General features: G+C 38.8%; 1 protein-coding gene across 2 annotated transcripts in view; it reads right to left on the reverse strand.

Annotated features, from left to right (window-relative positions):
* The window catches only part of LOC103482325 (partitioning defective 3 homolog), a 388210-nt gene that overhangs the window by 141531 nt on the left and 223423 nt on the right, over positions 1-23256 (reverse strand). For both annotated transcript variants that reach the window (XM_081602034.1, XM_008438421.3), the window contains 2 exons: positions 11822-11970; positions 1910-2140 (listed from right to left, as the gene is read on the reverse strand). In XM_081602034.1, coding sequence (XP_081458160.1) covers positions 1910-2140; positions 11822-11970 — 380 coding nt within the window. The remainder of the gene's footprint in view (positions 1-1909; positions 2141-11821; positions 11971-23256) is intronic.

A 23256-nucleotide genomic window follows, 5' to 3' on the forward strand; every position in this document is an offset into this window, starting at 1 on the left:
TCCATCTTACTCCTTCAAAACAGTCCAACACAAAAGCGGCACAAGAGGAAGTGCATTTTGTTTTTTGTTGGGGTTTTTTTTTGTGTTTGTCCAGCAGAATATCTTGTGGGGACACATTTTCTTTTAACACCTCACACCCATCCCTGCGTTCTTATTTTATGTAAATAAAAGTCTGGGAGCATGTGGAAGGCAGCGGCTTATCTGTCAACTCTGACTATTAACCTCAGTGACGAGCGCAGGCTGGCTGCTTTTATCTAAATTGAAAAACAGAGTTATTTGAATATCATGGGGAGAATGCAATATACTGCAGCAGGGGAAATCGGTTGCTTTCCCCATTTTTCTTTGCAGAGATAAGACTGTATTTAGTGGCTTGCCGACAGAGCTTATGAGAACAAAGCGTTTCAGGCAAATAATTCCTTCTTTTTCAAATGTCCCCCAGCTCTTTTAATGGAATCCTTTAATGGTGAAAGGAAATTTATATCGAGTGATTACTCTTGTGGTGTTGCAGTGTTATTACCTGTCGGAAACTGTAACACGGCTGTCTCTCCGTGTGCTGTCATCGCCTGACAACTACAGTCACGTGCAGAAATATTCACACCCCTTGAACTTTTTAGCGTTTTATCACACACTTCACTGTGTTCGAATGGGATTTTACGAGGCAGACCAACATAATGCAGCATTTTGGGGATTTGTTGTGATTTTCCAACAAAAAAACTGAAAAGTGTTGACATACATGTTTAACTTCTTCAGTCTAACACCCCAAAATAAAATAAAAAAGTGCAACAAACTCCCTTTAAAAGAGGCTTTGCTCAATCCACCATGTGTCACTGTGGAGGTTATGTGTTAAAGGTTATGCACAATACTCGGTTTTCACCATAAATGGCCTTTGTGGTGGCCTATTTCTGAAAACGCAAGAAAACAAGTGGAACAAACACCAGCCCAACAAATGAGAAAATCTGGTATTGTTTCAAATAGTTATGCGCTACCAACCACCAATTCAGGCAGGTGCTATGGTTAGTGTGGAGAAAGTCAATCAATCAATCAATCAATCAATCAATCAATCAATCAATCAATCAATCAATCAATCAATGCTTTGCTTTGTACACAGGGTCTGGACTATTGACATTGTTTCAAGGAAGAACAGTTAAAATTTTATCCTATCACTAATGTGATGTATGTAATGCGCCGGTTTAACGCTATGAATCTTCCTGGAAGTTGCCTGCGTTGTACACACCCATCCTCCACCACATAGAGAGATATGCTGATCCAAGCGACCCGGTTGTTAATGCTAATTCAATATCTGGAAGCGTGACCAGCACAGACTTAACGTTTTTGTTTACTTCCTCTGCTACCATTGCTAAAACTACAGGCAGACTACAACTAAAACAGTGCAGAAAATCGACACAATCGTTAAGATAATCCAAGTCAATGGGAGAAGCGAGATGAGAATCGATTGAATTTGCACAGGAAGGTGGTGGCCAGGCTGGCTGTGTGGTGACTATTTGATTATTTTCATTTTGGGGAAACTTGCAGATATAAAGACTTTTGTACAACAAAAAACATGCTTAGGAAAATAAAAGGCTATTTCACGAAACATATCGGAACATTACCAATTTCAGCACACTGCAAAAACACAATGTCTTACCAAGTAGTTTTAGTTTAGCTTCAAGTGCAAATATCTTACTACTTGAAACAAAACATTTTTCCCATGTTATTAGTGAAATAGTCAGTCAATGGAACAAGTACTTTTTCTTCAATATTAAGGAATTAGATACTTAAAACAAGATTCTATATCTTGCTGAAAAGTTACTTATAAGTCAGTTTCGTCTTATTTCAAGTGTGATAAGATATTTGCAGTAGAAACTAGAACAAACATAGAATTGTTAAGCGTAAATCTATATATACTCACATGTCTCCACGCTGTTTTCTTCCCTTGGTATGAGACCAGGCTTCACATATGACTTGTCGATTGCCGCCCGGAAGCTCTCGTTGCAGCCTCGCCCCCTGATGATGCGTGAATGAATCCTCTGGACGTTGAGCTCGTCGCCCGCCATGACGTCTGCGGCATCTTTATGGAGATTCTCCATTGAGCTGGACTTTTTTAGACCCGGGGAAGAGCCGATTTGTCGCTCTTCAAAACCTGCAAAAAAGAGTGAACAGTGTGGCAAAAGCCGTGAGATTTTTAACTTTTAATATCACGCAAGCAGGAGTTAGTATGTGAAAATTATGGAACTGGGTCATTTAAATAAATCCATCATATTTTCAACAAAGAGTCTATGTCATCGAAAAAAAGAAAAGGTGAAAGTCTATCAATCAAAATGCCTTAATATTGAGGCTACGAGTGTCAGAATTCAACAAATAAATCAATAAGTCCTTATAATAATATATTAAATCATAGTCAATAAATTAGTGTATGGATCCTGATTAAACTTGCTTTATAGATTAAAAGCATCTTTAAAAATAACTTTTAATTAATTAAATGTAATATTCTAATCTTAAGTGTAAATGTCTTCATCGGCTGTAAGTGAAAACTCATCATAGCAGAAATGAAGGCGTGAAAAGAATCAGTCTGTCTGATTACAATGTGTTTCACTTGAGAATTGAGTTACTAAAATAAATACATTTTCCAATCTTTTTTTTTTTTTATTTGCTCTGTGCAACACAGTCACCAATCAAGTAAATAAATAAGATTTGAATTGAAGAACTGTTCAAACAATCTACAGTTCAGGATAAAATTATTTTGTTACAGACCATGTGATAGATCTCGAGTTCAAGTACCAATCAGATTTTAGGCACACAGATTGTTTTTTTTTAATGATCGATTGTAGCACTACTGAAATGCCTAAATTGTGTATGATTCTTTGCATGATTTAAACATATAATGACTTCAAGTTATATCTAGTATTTGCATTTCTTGGCTTACCTTAATGTGTTTTACACGTGTATTTACTTTTACTGGTTCAATTAAACTGTCGCCTTTCAGGATTTAGGAAGTTTGGGGTGGAGGGTATAAAAAAATCACATTACACCCTACATAATAGACTACATGTGAATCTCATAGCTGTAACAGAGTTTTTACTTCTGAAAATGTCAGACATGGCTGTCAGCTACGACGACAACAAACCAGTGGAGGACATAGATCTCTAGCCTCATGTTGACTAACTAGCTTTTAGTGTCAAACTACCACAAGATGTGCAATTTAACAGAATATTACAATCATTTACATAAACCGTAGCATTGTCTGAGCAAGGCTTTGGGGATGTTATGGGCACTCATGTTTGTTTGAAAGGGATCATTTTTTTTACCGTGTATTTATGTGACTACTAAAGTTTGCACGGCAACGCAAATAAACGGTTAACATGAACTGTAAATTGTTAACACAATACGACAGAAAGCATTCCGCCTCTTATACCGCCGAGCCGTGTTCCAGACAGCTGTAATTATTTTTTTTTTTTCACCAATACTTTCGAGAGGTGTGTTTAGGTTATGTAAGCGGCGCTACACTTGGGTATTGGTATTTCATTTTGTCAGGGAGCATCCATCAGCTACCCCGAGTTCTCTCCTTATCCAGCGGCTGGTAAACAAGTAGATCTGTTTTCGATTTTCAGTCCCTTCTTCTCCTATTTGACTCAGGCTGCAGCAGGTTACTGTCCAAATAGCATGCACAAGTAAAGCTTAAAAAAAGTACTTTCAATAATAATAGTAACACTTGTTAGACTTATTGATTCAGAGGCCGTGGCATATAAAGAAAGTGTGGCGTTAAAATTCCCTTTAGATTATGAAGGTTTTTGGGTTTTCAGCAGCAAATAGCACTATGTGATTTAGTTTCTGTCACACACATGCAAACAATTTTCGGAACCCCAAAGGAGCAGTTACATTTAACTGATATGAACAGGATCCATGTCACGTTTAAAGCAGCCTAAATGAGGCGTGTTCGACCACTGCCGGTGATCACATGGACCTCTTGGCAAACAAAACAAACACCCTAAATGAAAGAAAACTATTTGTTGCTCAGGAAAGCCGCCCTCTAAACATAAAAAAACCCGCAATTCCAGCTGAAAGAATTTGCAGGGTATGTCACTGCCAGGTTTGCACAGTCAAAGACTTTGGCTCATTCCTCTTCACTGAATGGTTTTAATATGACCATATGGTGTTGATATATGCTGCTCTAAACATTATGTTTGACTCCTGCTTTCAGTGGCGCTTGTGGAAATTAAAGATTAGCTGATTTGGACTGAGCAGCTTTCACAACAACTTCTTTGTTAAATTCACAGTATGCAATTTATATAAATAATATGCTTTTTGCATATTTGTTAAAACTGTATGTATGTATGTATGTATGTATGTATGTATGTATGTATGTATGTATGTATGTATGTATGTATGTATGTATGTATGTATGTATGTATGTATGTATGTATGTATGTATGTATGTATGTATGTTATGAGACAGACAATGTGTGAAGAGAAAAGATCAATCTCCTCCACCTTATTCTTGACCTAGCATTGCAGTCTGAAGAAATGCACCGCTCCCGAACAAAAACAACCAATCACAGCCAGGAGGAGGGTCTTAACGCTGTCAATCAATCTCATGTAGTCACTGGTAAATGTGCCAATGGCAGGAAAACAACTTTCCGTTACAGGAAAACTGTTCATCTGCGGTCATGGGTGCATGGTTTATAAAAGTTACATACTGCAGCTTTAAAGACTAAATTAATAAATTAAGCTAGTGATATCAGGGCATTGGTTTGTAGGGATGCTAAAGTACGACAAAGGAAAGCTACCCATAAAAGTACTTTTTTTCTTACCCCAAAAGAGTACTCGAGTAAAAGTAACTGAGTAATGTAGCTAATTAAAATCCATTGTTTTTATAACTTCATCCTACTTAAAACTCAACTTTCGCCCTTGATCTGTCTGTTGAGTTTCCCTCAAGATGCTGTTTAATCTTCCCTAACAAACCCTGGATAAACTTAGACTAAACTAAACAAATGATGGTTATATTTACTAATTAGATTACTACTAAAAGCAGTTGGTTGCACTGAATTTGAGGTATTTGAAAAAAAATAAAAATTTTCCCCTTTCACAATTACCTCTGCACTTGTGTTTGTTATTGGTCAAAAATTACACAGATATTTTTGGGTTGCAGTTTTGCGTGATAAAAAATGTGGAAAACTTCAATCTCGTGTATTTCGTGAGGCTATAATCATCTTGTTATATTTTATACTTACATTCTAAACTATCTTGGCAAATCCTTGCACATAAGGCAGAGTCCTTCTCTGCTTTGTTAGCAACTAACACACAGGTCCTCACTGAGTGCTTCACTGTCCTGAGTGCCAGACAGGTATGGATTTAAGTGGCAAACAAATCTAATAGGCTCAAAGGTCAGCTGTCAGTCACAGGAGTAAACATTGTAATACTGTACATCATTAACATAACCTTTCCCCCTTTGTAGACAATGTTAATTAGACCATGCAATTGATGCCAAAAGTGACAGTTCATATAACAAAGCACAACACTGTACTACTGCATCTGTTTAGGTTGGGAGATGTCCTACATACACCTTTATTGACAAAATGCTCAGTAGATCAGGATTACTGCTGCTTCATCCTAAAAGTCAGTGTTTTTTTTTTGGAAGGACGCAGTTTTTATTTGACTGCAGTTATGGCAAATATGAATGCCAACAGAGAATAAACAGATTTACAGCACTAACAGAGAAAAATGAATTATCTCTAACTCGCAGACTGTGTAATGTCATTGTATGAAGGACGGGTTAAAAACTTTCAATTTAATTAAAAAAAAAAGAGAGAATAAAGCAAAACCACAGCCATACAAAATGTACCTGCTTAATGGTTCAAACACAAATTACTTTGAAATGTTAAAACCACATATTTTTTTTTAAAAAGATGCCTATTGTGAATTCCACAGAGTTCACTCAGTACCTGTTCAAAGAAACCTAAATGACATCTGCTGTACTTGTACAGGGAATTATCCTTCTGCTTGGTATTCTGCCCTACAATCCTACTCATCATTGTTTCTAGTCAACGCTCTAGATGACTGAGGGAGCAAAGACCCAAAGAGAATGGATGAGCGAAGCAAAAGGAAAGACCCAAAGAGAATGGATGAGCGAAGCAAAAGGAAAGAGAGACAGAGAGAGAAAGAGCGAGAGAGAGAGAGAGAGAGAGATTGCACACAGACCCAAATACCTCCAACCTGCCTTTGTTTCGGGGCCCTGGTCTCTCCTGGGAGACTTTGACGGACAGTTCTCTGTATACTGGTCTATTATGTGATTCCTATCACACAACGGGAGCCCCAGTGCTCCGCTGCTCATCGCCTTCGTATTCAGAGGGAAGAAAATACAAATTCCCCCATTTGCATACAGACACGGGTTTTGCCACTCCCAACACGTCTGGGGGAGAAATTAAAATGATCAGAATAAGAAAAGAAGACAATCAAATTAAACTGAGAGGAAGTACACCTTGAAACTCATCACGGCTGCAAACAAAACTGGCCAACGCGGTGAGCTCTTTACCATGATTAAGGCCAAGGACAGCTAATCGGAGACAACCTATTGCTATTAAGGACTATCAAGGAGATGTGGCAAACTCTATGAATAAATAAGAAGCAGTTATTACAGTGACAGAAGCCTGTGGTATGATTAGAGTGGCTGAAACTATGCTTACCAACCATTATTCACCACAGATCTTTGCATTCACAGATCTGTGTACAGACAGGTTCTCCATTACACATAATTTATTCAGAGAGTTAGCGCTTTACGCTGGGCGTTAAAAGGGCAATTAGGGTAAAAATAGCTTCTAAGGTGGTAGTATAAAGGCCATACACTTGTATCCTGATGGAAATAAGGTGTCTTTGGGTCAGATATGCTATTAGGTCTATCCTAGTGGTGGATCATTAACCTGATGGAGGATGTCCTCTGCAGGCTTGTACAAGCCACACAACATTTGCCATTACTACCTGAACTTATGCCTGATATATGAATTAAAGAGGCAGAGAAATTTGCAGTGTACACTTCAGTAGCTTGTCGCATCTGTGAAATATGTGTGTCACTTTTGATGCACTCCTATTCTAAACAGGACATGTGTATTGGAATCAAGGGTGTGGAATTTAGTGCTAAACTGCATCAGAAAAAGGTTAGTTTCTGAATGATTGGCCGACTATCAAGGAAGGAAGTTCAAATGCACAGAGTATGCCCGGAAGGTCAGGTATTTGCTACTCAGCCTAACCAGAATGAAGGTTGAACATTTATTTTTACTTCCAACTGGCATCAAAAATAAGGTAATTTGAGTCTACCAACAATTCTAGAGAAGTGGCACGTTAGATGAAAAACAATCCATGGCAACCTGACTAATCTAGTGATCAAGATGTGAATGATTCAATTTGAAATTGATAGCGAGGCAAGAAAGGAATGCCCACATTGTGTGACAGGGATATAAGGGCTGGGACATCATCTTTGGAGATGCAAACACAGGTAGTAGTCCTAATTTTGGACTCAAGAGGGAACTGGAGAGTGTGTACCAACTATTAAGGGATAACACTCGTTTCCTCCTCTGAGAAAGTCTACTGTATGTATTGGTCTGGATTTTTTCCAAGGCAGGTCCCATTGGCAGAAGTCTCATGAAATCTCTGGAGGTGGATTGTGTTTTTTGTAACCAACTGTTTTACTGTTGTCATGACACTCGTGTAAAAGAGATCTTTGATCTCAAGGAGTTTTATCCTGGTTAAACAAAGGTTAAAGGCGAAGGTATAATATATACTTTCTGGCCCAGGAGGGCCTAGGGATCCCCAGAATGCACTGAAGAGAATTGGACAGAAGGTTAAACAGACAGATGGACAGAGCTAAGAATATGTTTTTGTAGGTGTCATGATGAACTCCACCATTAAAACCAACTTATCATTCCAAATATCCATGTGTTTAAAACTCTCGGGCCGTCTGTGTTAATGTAATGCGTTAAATTCTGAAGTATAAAGAGTCTGATTATGGGGGATCAATTGCAAGAGCTGAAGAGGCCAACCGGCTAAGAATATCTACTTGCTGAAAAAGCCTCTCCACTGCCTGGCTCTCTTTGGCCTTCCATACTTCTATGAGCATTAAGTGTTTTCTTTAATTTACACCCAGAATGAGCACAATAGCGCTGGCATCGGTTGCCCGTTCCGTACTCAATACCACAAAAGTCCCTCTCAGCGATATGAAAAGAAAAAAAAAACTCATTTGACTATACAGCAATTACATCAACACTCTTTGCTGTGAGAGTGTAAAGGGGCCATGATCCCACATCCAATAAATAGCTATTTCTGATCTGGTTATGAAAAAAACAGAATAAGCCTGTTTTTCACCATTCTCTTCTTGACCTACAGACCCACCGGAACGATTGTCTGAAATAATGATGACGGTGTATCAAGCGTTCGCTGCTCGCTCCCAGTGATCCCTGTGTTGCAGTTAATCTCATCGGTTTGTGCTTAACAACCCACCGCCTTATTAGTTAGTGCACTTGATGCCACGTTACCAAGAACAAGCAAAGCAAACGAAAGCCGAGTCAGAATGTGAAGGATGGATTCAATTATCCAAATAGAAAAGATCGTACACCCGATGTAAAAACCTGTCCGTCATGAAGCTTACAAGTGCCTGCGATGAGATAATGTAATAATATTGGAAGACGGCCCATCTCACGTCTTTCTTTCTTTCTTTCTTTTTTTCCCCCTTCTACGCTTAGTCTTGACAGATATAAAGCAGCAGGGAGTCTGACAAATTTAACATATTTCTATAAAGGCAGGCCTCAAAGTCATGTGATTTGTATGCTGAATTGAGTATGGAGACTTCAAACGTGGTGAAAGTGAAGGGAGGGGAAAACAAAATGGGGAAAAAATTGAAAGTTGTGGATTTAATATATGAGGAGTACTTTAAACCGTAGGACTTGCAGTGAATCTGAACAAAATCAGAGAAAAATCTAAAAGATCTACAGTAGCTCCAAAAGTATTCATACACATTGAACTTTTTCATATTTAGCTAAGCTACAGTGAGGTAGAGCAGTTTTTTTTATTATGGTTGTATGTGATAGTTTAACAGCAAATGAAGTAAAATGAAGGAAATATATGGTTTTGTTTTTTGTTTTTACATAAACATATGAAAGGTGTGCCAGGCAATATAATTCACCTCCACCCCAACAAAAACTTTCAGAATCACCTTTTTATTACAATAAAGCATCAGAAAAACCTTTCTTCACCTAGTTTTACTTTTACCAGCTAAACTTTGTAAATACAGTGTCTACTTCAAACTTATAAGGTCAAAACTGACCTTTGCAATATTTGAATCTCTTTTGCATTTTTTAATTTCATTGTTGTTTTATGTATTTTAATTGATTTGGTGCACATTTTGTGCTTCTTATTTAAGTTAGGATGTTTTTAATTGAATTTATTTAATGTAAGGTATACATCTCTATCATGTTGCACATATACAAAGGTCAGTACATTATTAATACACTTTTAGACAATGACTATCCTTTCAATAATTTTTCCTGCTTTAATAAGTTAACAAATCAATCAAGTTGTTTTGTGTAGCAAATTTTAGCAGGAAGACAGTTCAAAGTGCTTTACATCATAAAAAATAACTGAATAAAAATAAAAAGTCATAAAAACAACATACAGTCATTAACTGAGAAATCATCACTAGACATCGGATGTTTTGGTCAGTGATCCAATAGTTATGGTTCCAAAGCAACTCTAAACTTCTAAACCGAGGACTGTTAAGGTAAAAGTTGATACTTATTCAAGAGCAATAAAATATTTCAGAAATTCAAAATGTGACTGCAACACACTGTTTTTTTAGTCTCATCTGAATTTAAAAGCAGGTTATGGTAAACTGAAGTCTAAGTTTGAGAGATAGAACGAAAGCCTCAAGCTATGCAAGCCTGACAAGGGACGACAACAATAAATTAAGAACGTGAAGCACCTTCACCGAAAAAAACACAAATAAACCAGATGTTATGCGTGTTGCACGCTAAAGACTTCCTGGCGTTAATACCGATATGTTTTAAATTACAATTATTTGCTGCTTTGTCACATTTGCAGTAAAATACTTCAAGTGGTAAGAATACTCTTGCTTTTTTCTTTCAAGAAAAAAAAAAGTTTTATTATATTTAAATGAATAGCAGAGCAGCTGTCAAAACACGACAGAGAACAGAGGAGTGCTGCTTAGAGTTTCTTCTGCTGACACACCCGTATAATAATAATTCAACAACTGTAGATCAATAAGATTGGTTATAAGATGAGACAGGAACCACAGTGTGAGCAGATGACCCAGTTTCAGAAGAAAGACACCCTGCCAGCTTCGGCTAATCAAATTGACGAATAAATGGCGGCTCCAGTTTGGTACAATTATGGATCTTTTTTTTTGATTAAATGTGTTGATAAAATATGCATTTGCTCTGAAGACAAACAGCGTCATTACGGTGAGTTATCTCAGCATCCTGTCCTTTCTGCTCTCTTCCTGTTCTCAGGAGCGACAGTCAATTACATTTTCAACACACAAAGCGCATAATGGAAACCAATTTAATGCTCCGAGTGAAACCAACCCACTGACCTCTTATTAACATCTTCCTAAGCAGCTTTATGTTGGAAACCCGGTCCCTGAACTTGATGGAGAAACCTGCAGACTGCTGACTGATGTTGTTATTACACACGAATCCGAGAGAATCCGCAGGGAAAAGTTCTGTGCAATTACCGTCTTCTTAGTGAAAGTTCACCTAACATTACATTAAGATTTAAATAAATTCTAAACGCATGAAACAGCAGTTTGACATAAATCCTTTGTTTTAAGCAAAGACTGCTCTCAATAAAAGCGTGTCTCTTAAGGAGGCTCCAGTGTGTCAATTTTTCAGTATAGGGCTCTAAATAAAGAATTATGACTTAGAAAACATGAAGATGAATAAATCATGGCAGCTAAAAATGTCAGATTCTTAGGTTAACAAGATTGCCTTGTTGGAAAATTAAAAATACATCCAACCTTTGGTTAATGTCAGGTACATATTAGCTACCAGGCTAAGCTACCATCAACACTCTTCGATCTGGAAGCAGTTGCAACAAGAATAGAGATGAGATATTTAACTACTCAACATGATTAAGGTTTAAAGAGAAAGCCAGAAGAAACAACAGCTGTCTTGCAAAGCTGATTGTATTGTTTTTATGGAGCCATTTCAATTGTTGAATCCTCGGTGCACAAAGGAGTGTTATCACATATACTTCCTTCATGATGCTGTTAAAATGTTATAACCATCACAGCTCCCAAGAAACTCAAGCATCAATAACAACAATGACAACATCCAAACCCCAAGACTATTCGTATCGTTGATTGCCCATTCCTATTGGCATTTTTTCCATTATTTATAAATAGTCTGTGTATTTTTTTTAAGGAAAACGGCCTACTGATGCTGCTCCATCAAGTCTGTGTACTCAAAAGCACTTAACACTAAAACATACCGTATATATATATATATATATATATATATATATATATATTTTTTTTTTTATTATTATTATTCTAATTAACTGCACATTTCTTTGAAATTCTGTATGCTATTTTTATAACTATACAGTATTGTTTTATCTTGCGTTGTAATTTTGCCCTCACTGAACATTATATTTTTGGTTTTTCACATAAGTGAGAATCTAATGCGGGACAATACTTTACGTTACTGTTCTATTCTATTAGAAGTAAAACTATTAAAGCCCACTGAGAATGTTAAGGTAAAATGTGTTGCATCAGTCAAGCTAAAGCTGTAAGCGATGTTGGCGGTGCCTTAAATCTTACCAAGATCCATGCTTTTGGACTTGCGGTTCTTGATGATGTCCAGATGAGCCGGGCTGTCGTACTGCTTGGTGCGCTTCTCTGACATACTCTGGCGGGCGAAGCCCTCCCTCTGGAAGGAAACATCGGGTTCTGCGTCTGGACTCAGAGAGCTGTGGACCATCGGGACAAAAAGGGAAGAAACAGAGAGGCAGATTAAACATGAAGTTAACGCAGTTTACTTGATTGCAGGATAAACATCTTTAAATTTTCATCATGTACATCACGTTTCGCAGCCGTGACTAGGGCCTCTCCTGCGATACGACCGAGGAATAAAACTGACCTATTAATATTTACACAACCACAAACCTCAGCCCAGTCACCATCAGATAATGAATATCGGCATTCGATGCTCACGCTTGCATTTATATGTATACACACTGTTTAATCTTTCATTTCAATGACTCTTTTTAATGAAGGACACCTCCACCTCTGCCTAGGTTTGGAATAATTAGAGAAGAGGAGGCCGTGAGCTACCCCAGTGAGGTGAGAGAGCTCCAGGGTCAGGGCCACTCAATTCCCATCCATCCACCCCACCCCAACTCACCCCCCACCACCACCTCCACCCTCTAAACGTGTATGTCTGGAGCGTGACAGAACCCAACCCGCTTCAGAGAACTCCCTTTAAGACCTTCGATATCTCTGTCTGGATCTTAATTAATATAAAATCAGAAGGGAGTTTAAAAAAAAGGAGGTAGTGAGGGAAGGAGAACTGTACTTTCTGCATAAAGAAATGATGTTGCCATTCACTCAGAGACAAAATAATTGATAACGAATGGTGTATATGCCTTAGATGACTATCGCTGTGCTTTCGATTCTATCAGTGATAATATGCAGAACCTGTCGGAGGTTTACATACATTCATTCAGTCAATTATGCATTTCAGCTAGTAGGACATGAGGGAGGTATAATTATAAAGCATATACTTTCAATTATTCTGGAAAAGAAAACGTGGGTGTAATGTTTGAATTTCCTGAATGCTTTAAATTGAAAACACGGTCAATATTATTTTCCTAAAAATACACATAAAACCCCCACTATTGTGGCCACTTTGCAGAAAAACCATACTTATTTTGAAGTGGGTTTTAATTCCAACTGGATATTTTACCATTACTCATTATCAGAATATGAAAAGCTCATTTAAATCTGTTAATTTCCTGGCACAGGCCAAAGTTTTATCCACAGGGTTGAGTTCGGGGTAATTCTACAGCTTCATGTTTGCCAACTTATGATGTGTTATGATGTGTGTAGTGGGATCATTATCCTGTTAGAGACATCAGTTGTGACCAAGTTTCAACCATCCAACTGCAGTTCGTCTTTATTCCACAGGCTTTGTGAAAAGGAGGCATGAGTCGGTCCATGTGAGAAGTTGCAAAATTTACAAGGTGCCGGTTTTGGGGAAAGGTGTTTCTGTTTAGGTCAGCACCCTCTCAATCTATGCTGATTTCCAACATAACTGTTTCAGCGCCTTTTGGTTCATAATCAGTTCCAGCCTCAGTGATTCCTGGATTTTTATTTTTTTTAAGACATCTCCACCAATTTCCTTTCATCTGAGGGTGACAGTTGAAGTCAGATGGTTGGAACTTAGACATAAGTCATAAAACACAGTTGGCGTGCCCAACAGGAAATGTTGCCAAACATATGAAAGCTAGTTTTGGAATATAATATATAAGCAGGCTATCATTAGGAGTCCCGAATGTTCCTATAACCTCAATTCTATGGAGGATAGGAACTACTTTTATAAAACCAAGTGTGTGCCAGAAAAAATAAATAAATAAATTAAATGGACTTTATGAATTTGCCAAGAAAAATTCAGCAAGAATTATAGCTGAACGGATTTAATTCATACAGTCCTTCTCTACCAATCACTTACTGCGTTTTACATTTGAGCTACATTCACCCAATGGCAATTTATGGTTAAGTGGAGTGAGGAAGCTGAATTAAGCCTACAGCTTTCGGATGGTGAGATGACTACGCTTTCCATCTGAGCCACAGTTACAATGGCAACTGCTGCGACCGTGTTCAGGGATGAAAAATTGTCAGGTCTTTGCCAGATTAAGCATGTAAGTATGACTTTAAACCATACGTAGAATAGGACCTTTAATTATTACAACACTGGCTTTGTGGTGTGCATTTCCTCGAACTTCCTGTGTGTTCACGTACAGTGAACCTAATATCCCATCCTGGTGCTTTCACCCATGTCAAAGATACTCTTTAACCTGTCTTTGCTATCTCTGTTACAGGTGAATGTCTGTTCTCCAAGTCAGGGTGGTTAGGAACAACTCCGCTCTGCTAGTGAAGTGCACAGCAGAGCGGAGACGCATGAAGTATAAATACAGGGTGATAGAGAGGTTGTTGCGATGCATGAAGCAGCAATATCAAGAAGACCCGACAGCAAAGACATCATACAGACATCATACATTCTTCAATCATCTATCCGAGGACTTGTTCCTCCTGTTCTGGTCTTACAGCTTTCAAGCCCGTGATCAGCTTTACCTCGCAGCAGCACATGGTCAGATCAATTAATACAAATTAACATGTAATGCATTACTCAAAAAATGCAGAAAAAAACATATAAGCCACAATTTAATTATGAGTCACAGGGCCAGCAAAAATGAAAAAGAAATGCTACTTATAGTTTGTAAAATACGGTAAGTCTAAAATGTCTTGTGAAGGTGTAAATTATTACAAATGTGTTTTTGAAGCAAATCCCCTTAGATCAGCCTTTGTTCTGAGCTTTTTCCACTTCAGAACTGATGGCACTTGTTTGCATTTAAATCTTTCTTTTTAAGGTTGTCAACCCTATTTAACAAAATACCTGCCTTGTGTGTAACAGAGGGACTGGTGTCAACTTGTCACTTCGCCATCCACCATACCTGACAATTCTAACTAAGATCAGACTGCCTCGCAGGGCCAACTCCAGATGACACAGGAAGAGAGTGAGGCGGAGCGGGGAGAGGGGGCTGACAGCACAGATGTATTATTCATTTATTCATCATCTTTTGCTTTTTTCTCCTGTCATCATTCTGGGGGCTCACAAAATCAGCTTGCCCTCTATTTTCCTACTTCCACAAATGTCATTTGTCAGAGCATGACTGAGACAGTGCCGGCTAGAAAGGGACACATTTTCACCCCGCATTTAGGATTAATTCACTCTTACTCCTGTTGTTTTACCGGAACAATTGAACACGCACAAAGGACGAGGACAAAATAAGAGGCCCGCAGACGCACTGTTGCCCAGCTATAGAGACTTGATGAATGTGCGACCATTTGGGGGAGTAATTATGCAGACAAATGGTCAGCATCCAGCATGTCTGGGTGAAACTGGTGAGAAATATGTGGGCAGTAGGAGTGAAGTTCAGCGAGACAGCTCTGCAGTGGCGTCAATTCGCTTAGTGGGGAATCAAATTTAAGCTGGCAACTGTTTTAGCACCGCTTTTGATTGAATATGAAACACACAGAGGAATGGCTAAATGCACAGCGTGAGAGCTTACAACAACCTGATGAGAAAAAAGGCAATTGTATTATCAGAACCACCAGCTGTCTCGGCTCCCACTGATTGCTTTTGGCATTGTGGTGCCAATTCCGCTAAACAGCTTTGATCAGAAGATGCATAAATCTTTCGTGGGTGGGAGGTATTATGCAAAAATCGACTTTTTTTGAGCTTGATATCTTAGTGATCTCTTTCCCTCATCAAACACATACCTGGAGTGTTGCTTTCACTCTTTCGTGCATGTTTCAGGAATCCTTGAATTTCCCCTGGCAACCATTCAGGGGTGACTAAACGACTGCTCATACAATATGTCAGCAATTTACCCAAAGCTCAACCTTGACGCTTCAGTCCATGGTTCCACCAGACTAGCGGCAGTAACAATTAGCAAACACCTGGTAGAACTCATCATGCAAACGATGACGTTCCTAAGAACGGTTGGAAACAGCATCAATGGAGAGCCAGCTGAAGGGGGCGTGTCCAAAGAGGTAAAAGGTTCTTAAAGAGACAGAGGTAAATGTCATGTTGCCAGATATGGGTATGATGCAAAGTCAAATTTCTTTAACATGTTTTTGATTGGTACCTCTTTTTTTTTTTTTTATAACAACTGAAGGTAACATAGTTATTTGGTTGTGGTATAAAATGGCACTATGTTACTGGACAATACACAATACGCCTTTTTAAATAGTACAATAAATTGTAAAAGTCATATTTTCTACATACTTTAAGTAAAGCGCTTGACTCTAACACATTCAACACTCTACTTAGTTTATTTTTAGACCATGTCTCTGACCCTTAAGCAGTCAAAAGATGCAGTACAGTAATTAACTACAGACCATATATTTCACTATAGAGGTGCCAATTTTGTAAATAGATTAAATACTTAAGCAGACTTGGAATATGTTTGCCACAACCCTGGAACATGCGTCCTATTATAGCCTGAGAATAAAAATAAATAAATCTATTGGGGAAAAAAAAACAACAGGACCTTGACCATATAGCTAATTCTCACATAAATCAGATTATTCAAGTACTGACAGTGTCTTTGGATGGTTGGTTCCCCACACGCCTCTAGCCCATTTTTAATAGTCTACCAAATCTAGATAGATCATACATTTTCCCAATTTCTCCTTCCATAAGCAGATTTTAAAAGCATTTTTTTGCCAATTCTGAGCAGATGGTTTCCTCTCCATTTAAATTTCACCCATCATCTAAAATTAACCAGAGTTGAGTATTGCTCATAGGCAAAACCACAACGTCAACTTGCATTTTGCATTAGCGTTCCGATCTCTGCCTTCCTCGCAGGAAACGAAAATGTGTCAAACTGCACAGTGGCCTTGTCGCAAAGTGGTGCTTGCTAAAAGCTCTCTGCGCTGACAATCACCCTATAGTGAATTTACCTATAATTAGCTTATGTGCAAAATAAGAACTTGATTTAGAAAAAAACATGTACAGAAAACACATCTTATTGTGAATAAAAGGTAAAAGTCCTGAAAAATATTAAATGCGTCAAGACCAGGATGGAAGAGAAACCAGAGAAATGTTCTCCAGAGTTTTGAGTGCTCTGATTCAGCTGACTGGATGGCTGAGCTGCTGATCGCTGGGCTGCCCTCAGTGCATAAGGCATTACATGTGAAGTTGCTACAGACGTGCACCAGAGGACAACCAGAAAAAACTCTTTTCATCCACCTTGAGGAAACGGTGACCTATTTCACATAGTTTTCAAACTGACTAGCACTGAAGTCGGACCGACCGGTGAGAAATAATGGTGAAAAATAATAGATGTTCTTAGCAGCGAATGCTACATACCACAATCTTACCAAGTTATGCTGATGACAACATTCTTTTGTGTAGAAGTCGTTACTAAAGGAAGAAGACTTTTCTATGAATATTTTGTAGATGCGTTTTTAGTTTTTCTGGGTGGATAAGTGGATTTTCTCCTGGTACTGTGGCTAAAAACATGTGCATTATGTTAATGGGTCTTTCTAAATCATCCTTAGATTTCAGTGGGTGCATAAATACATGCATTTGTTTTGATCGGTGCTTCCATGGATTATATCATTGTGCAATTTGAAATTTTGAAAATAAATTTGTTGAATGGAAAAAATGCCAACTTAAAAAAAACACTTTAGTAAATCACAAAAAAAGATGGTGACAGGAAGTGATAGAAGAATGATGGTTTTTAATGACTGTGTAAACAAACTCATCCATGTATGATTTTAATTGCTCTTCTTATTTAACAGAATCGCCATAGTTGTGAAATTGTGTTTTGTCAACATTAGAAGGAATATTGACAACGTGTTGTACACATGTGTAATGGAAACAGCTTTTGTGGCCCGAAAAAGGACTAAAGACCCCCTGAAATGACTCCCGGAGACGAGCGTAAGCAGAAACCCAGACCTATTTGCTACCCTGAACGTATGAAGGAGCACAGACATTAAATGGGGATTAGAGATGTCTGCATGTCATCCAAGTTACAAGAAAGCAAGAGAAAGACTTAAGTTGACAACAGAAAGGATAGAATGAGTACAGAAAAGTTGCTCTATCCTATTAAGATTCCAACCTCTGTCAAAGGTTTGCAGAGGACACACACCAAACCAACCGTTTTTGTAATGCTAGCTTTGATAACAGCTGTAAAAAAACCAAACAAAAAAAACAACTATTAACTAACACTAGACACTCCTTACTATTTATATCTCATGTCTCTTGTTTTGAATGTCTGAAATGCTGCAAATCTAATTTCACATTTTCTTATGCTGCAGTGCCTAAAGAGAAACCAGCGTTGCCAGAAATCACTTGCCACTAAAATCCTTAGCGAAACAGGTTGCATTATCACAAATATTGAGATTCAGCTGCAGCACAATCAAAGAGGCACAGTGTGCCACATGTCGCCGCCACACCCTGAGCATTGTGCAGCGAGCTGGAGATAAACACAGGGAGGGGGACTGAAGGAATGAGAACATTCATGACATGTTTTAGCAGTGGCATCCCAGTGAAACATACTCAGTATGCACACAGCTACAGGGCACTTGTGGCATTTCTAGAATAAAAAAAATGGATGTGTGTTACCTGACAAATACAGTCACGCCCAACCTACGTGAACTTTTCAGATTAGCCAAATGGCGTGTACGTGTGTGTGTGTGTGTGTCTGCGTGTGCGCACAATGGGCCTTTTTTGCATTTCCATGTCATTATGTTGATAACTTGATGAGAAAAGCATGAGCTTAATGGAGCACTGGGGGATCTTAGTTACCCTGCTGATTATAGAGACTATTAGGGAGTCAACCCAAGTAGGCAGTCTGCCTGCAAAGTTTGTTTGCTCGGGTCTGTGTGGACCTTTTTTCCACTTTATATGTTAATTTGTGAAATTGTTTACCAGCCAATGTGTATCTAAACACTCGCGAGACTGCGCACGTCTGTGTGTTTGTGGGTGTGAGAAAAAAAAAAATGTCTGCCTGTATGTTTGACTGGAATCCTTTTCCATTCTGGCTGGTTGACAGCCTGTGTCAGGGCTGCCTGCGAAATGATGTCTCCACCTGTGACATCTCACAGAGACCGAGGAGGACACAGTCTAGTTCACTCTCCTTCTCTCTCTCACACCGTCTCTCTGGTTGTCCGATTCGCCGCTCTCTTAACTTAATAGGAGCTGACACCCGCGTCAGCCGCGTCCAGGAGGAAGGTCCAGACCGCACTAACCGCTGCTGCAGAGCTCCTGCTTGTTTTCTATTGTTTCATATTATTTTTCTAAGGATTTTATGATAATCTCTTGCCGTTTTTTTTTTTAGACAATTTGCTTATATTCGGGTTTCAGTAAGGTCCGAAGCCTGAATATATTTGCCAATCGATATAAATCAGTACACACAAATAATGAAACAAGACAGGCTTTCACTGCCTGCATGGTGAAAGCCTGTCAAAATCTTACAGCGTATTTTTGGTCTCTTTTTTTGTGTAAATATCTTAGCACACTTGAAAAAAGGCAAAAGTAACTTTCAACTAACATTTCAACAAGACATGGGAGCTTTTTTAAAGTCAGTAATTCATGGAATATTTAGTAAAAAGTTATAGTTCCACTAGCAGATTACTTCCATAACGATACATTTTCCCCATGGTATAAGTGAAATAATCTGCCTATGGATATACCACTTTTTAAAATTCAACATTAAGAAATTATTGCTATAAAACAACCTCCAATGCCTTGCTGAAAATATATTTGTAAGTTAGTCTTGTCTTGATATTTGCACTACAGATTACAGCAAAAATACCTGCAGTTTTAGAGGTTTCTATTTAAAGTCCTGACCTGAATCCAGTCAAGAATCTGTAGTAAGACGTGAAAATGACAAGAATGGATACTCCACATACAAAATGTTCTTTTAGAAAGCATGATGGTCAAATATTTCTTTTTGTGGGTGAAAACCTCTAGATGACTTTGACTGCTCCTAAATATTCAACAAAGCATTGATTTTGGAGGGAAAATTTCAAATCCATGCTACACTAATCAGGTTTTGGTCATAAAAGACATAAAAAAACATGTATTCTGTTTATTCCACTTCATAATTATTTGCTACTTTGTAATAACATATCAACTAAAATCTTAACTACAGTGAAGTTTGTAGTTTTAAAAAAGGGGGAAATCCAAAGGTGACGAAAACTGCAGCTTGAGCAATTAAAATGTTAGTTTGTGTTGCAAACTAACATTTAAGACTTAAGAAAAGAACAAAGATCACCGTGAGTTCACAGACGAAAGAGAGACGAAAGAGAGAGTTTGAATTTCTGAGAAGAGAGACGCTTTCATTCCCCCCTCAATCAAAGCCAGGATGCTGCAGCAAAACTTCTCCTAAGCACACACTCACACATATATTGTCACAGAAAAGCTGAAAAGTAACTTTTTTATTATTCCTTAAAGACAAAGTAGGTAGCGTTTCAGTAAAGATCACATATAATGCGGCGACTTTTGTGAAAGGAACATGTTTACACGTGAACGTGCGATGGAGCCGAGACGCCGAAAATAACACTTCAGGCCGTAGATTTACTGCGGTTCGCTGCACACCTGACAGGACTGACCCTTTGAGTACCCTCAACTGAAATGTTTTTCCTAGATCTTGGTTTAGGATTTAGGATATTTAGACAGTACGGGTCTGAGAGCAGGGGGAAAACACACACGCCCTTATGAAAGCACAACTGCACTCCATCAACTCCTGAGACAAAAACCAGGTGGAGAGAAGAGGCATTTATTTTTTTCATGCTTTACTCGACTAAATCTGCCATAAATATGAAATGGCGTCCAGCTCCAATTAGCAAATCCTTTTATCTCTTTGTTTATTCATATTATTTGGACACTATATCTACCGGTGTGTTGTATGTGTCTTGCTTAATATCACTTTGACATGGTTCTTCCTGTTTGGCTTTCCATTAAAGCTCCTGGAGGAGGATGAGGAGGATGAGGAGGAGGGAGACGCAGCAGAAGAAATTAATGTGGAGGGTCGGGACCTGGTGTTGAGCAACCTTTAGTGCTGATATGCAAAGTAATAATTTAAAGCCTTTATTTATCCACTGAAACCCAGGAGACAGCACATGCTGGATTCCATCACCATCCTGCTCTCTGTCAGCTTCACAAACTCCTCTACGGCCCTCTGCAACCAAGATCAGACTTTTAGACTAAAGCATCGAGACTCTTTGACTTTTAAAGTTGGTTTGAAGAGAAACACACCGCTCCTAACATTTATTACACGAAAAGAACTGTTAAAAATTCGCATTCCTACTTTATTCGTTTCCTATAAAACCGACTCATTCAGCAGCGCTTTATGGGATAGGCTAGATGGGATTAACGAAGGACATTGAGAAAATATAGTTTGTTTTCTGTAAGTCCGTCCCGTCACAGAGGTTTTGTCATAGGCTAATAACCGATGATGAGGATGGACCAAAGAGAAGTCTGGAGAAAAGACAATTGAAGTAAAACAGAGATCAAAACACGACGTTAAGGTATATTTGATGTTTTAACTGTTAACATAGCCAGCTTTAATGTTTTTATTGAAGTTCTTAAGTATTTACAGGACTCTACTGTACCGAAGCTGTATATTTTTTAGAGATAATGGTGGCTGAATACAAACGTACACCACGCTTTTCTAGTTTTTTTATTTGTAATAGACTGTGAAATCATGCATCATTCTTCCTCGCCTTTACAATCAGGCACTGCTTAGAGTTGGTCTACCATGAAATCCCAATTAAATACGTTTAGGTTTGTGGTTGTCTGACCCTCGTTGGGTGTGTATACGTTTTCCAAGGCGTTGTGTCTGGAATCTGGTGGAACAAAAGGAATTAGAGGTAGGAGACGGAAAACACTAATTTGTCCAATTGTAGGGACAGTAAGGAGGACAAGAGGGAGAGTCTAAAAACACGCTGATTTAACAAGCCGTCCAGCCACTCTTGCGTATGCACAGCATGTTCATAGCTGTGGCCTCGGCCAGGTTCTCCCATGAGGACAGACGGCTGGATAATAATAGAGGGCAAAGGTGAGACTCTCCCAGCTCTGCACAATACATATTCAATCTACACAGACCCTTGACTTCAACTATAGCAAGAGCTTAATTAAAAAGCAACAGTTCCAGTACACTGGAGTCTGGCTGACCCACAGCCCCCCTTCTTCTCCACCTCCCCCTTGGTGTTTTTTTTTTTTTTTTTTTTTGCAATGGGATGTTGGAAGGAAAATGAGAAACGGTATAAGTAAGTCAGAAAGACGATGCACTCTCACTGTTTGTAGCCAGCTGTTAGCTGGTGAGTAAAAGCCAATGTGTGCCTGATGTGTGTCTGTGACTTCAAAACATGAATTATTCAGAATAACCCCAGGCTCCGGTATGTGGTAAAACTCCAGCCCCGTGCGCGTCAACACACCGTGGTTGTGTGTGGGCAGCACAGGTCTGAGTGCGTGTGCATGTGTGTGTAGCCGGGGCGTGAGGAAGTCTGAGTGCATTTCAGACATATGCTGTAGACCTAATCCACTATGACAAACCTCTGACATCATGAACAGCAGGCATGCTGAGCAAATCCACTCATCCATAATAAATGAGTCAGAGGAAGAGAGGAACAGAGGGGGAGATGGGGGAGACTTTAGGGAGAGGAAAACTTTGAATTGTGGGGAAAAAAAAATTGACTCAGCAAGTCTATCTCTGGTGTAAAGTCTAAGATTGTCACGCAAAAAAAAACAACAACAAAAAAACAGGTACACAGCTTAAAAAAACAACAAAAAATATATTAAAGCATTAAGGTGAATGCCTGTGCTACCTTAGCGCTGCTGAACTGCTAAAATGTCTGCCTTTTTTTTTTTTTTAACAACCCTGGTGCAAAAAGGGTTCCTCAGCTTAAGCGGTCCATTCCCAACAGAGACTTTGTGTTCTGACAAGGTTGATGAGCCTTGGCTTCATTTTATTACGAGGTGCTGCAGCCGGGCCAGTGGTCTGCACACTGAGTCGGGCACTAAAATCCCATGGGTGGTTGGAGTTGAGGAGGTGGAGGAACTTTGAGTCCCAGAGAGTCTTTTTACTCACAGTTTGACTTCTACTGCTAATCAATTATTTAACACAGCGCACACACCAACACACTGTTACACAAGTTTATACTAAAAGCCGTGTAGACATTTGTGCTCAGATATAACCTTCATGCAACATAAAATCACAATCCTGTATGTTTCTTTTTTTGGTTGCTAAGGAGTCGTTTGGATGACCTGCTTCAATTCAGACCATAAATTACACTGAGCCTTGTCGTCCAGTGCGACACTGTTCACATTTTGACATGTTACAACGACTAACTTCAAATTATTTAGTTTAGATTTTATGTCACAGATCATCTCCACTGGCTAACAACTCACATGCACTCTATTTATTAACTACTCAGTATAAGCGATAATGCCATAGTTT

This window comes from Poecilia reticulata, chromosome 20 (assembly GCF_904066995.2).
Source record: "Poecilia reticulata chromosome 20, P_reticulata-male-v2, whole genome shotgun sequence".
NCBI lineage: Eukaryota > Metazoa > Chordata > Actinopteri > Cyprinodontiformes > Poeciliidae > Poecilia > Poecilia reticulata.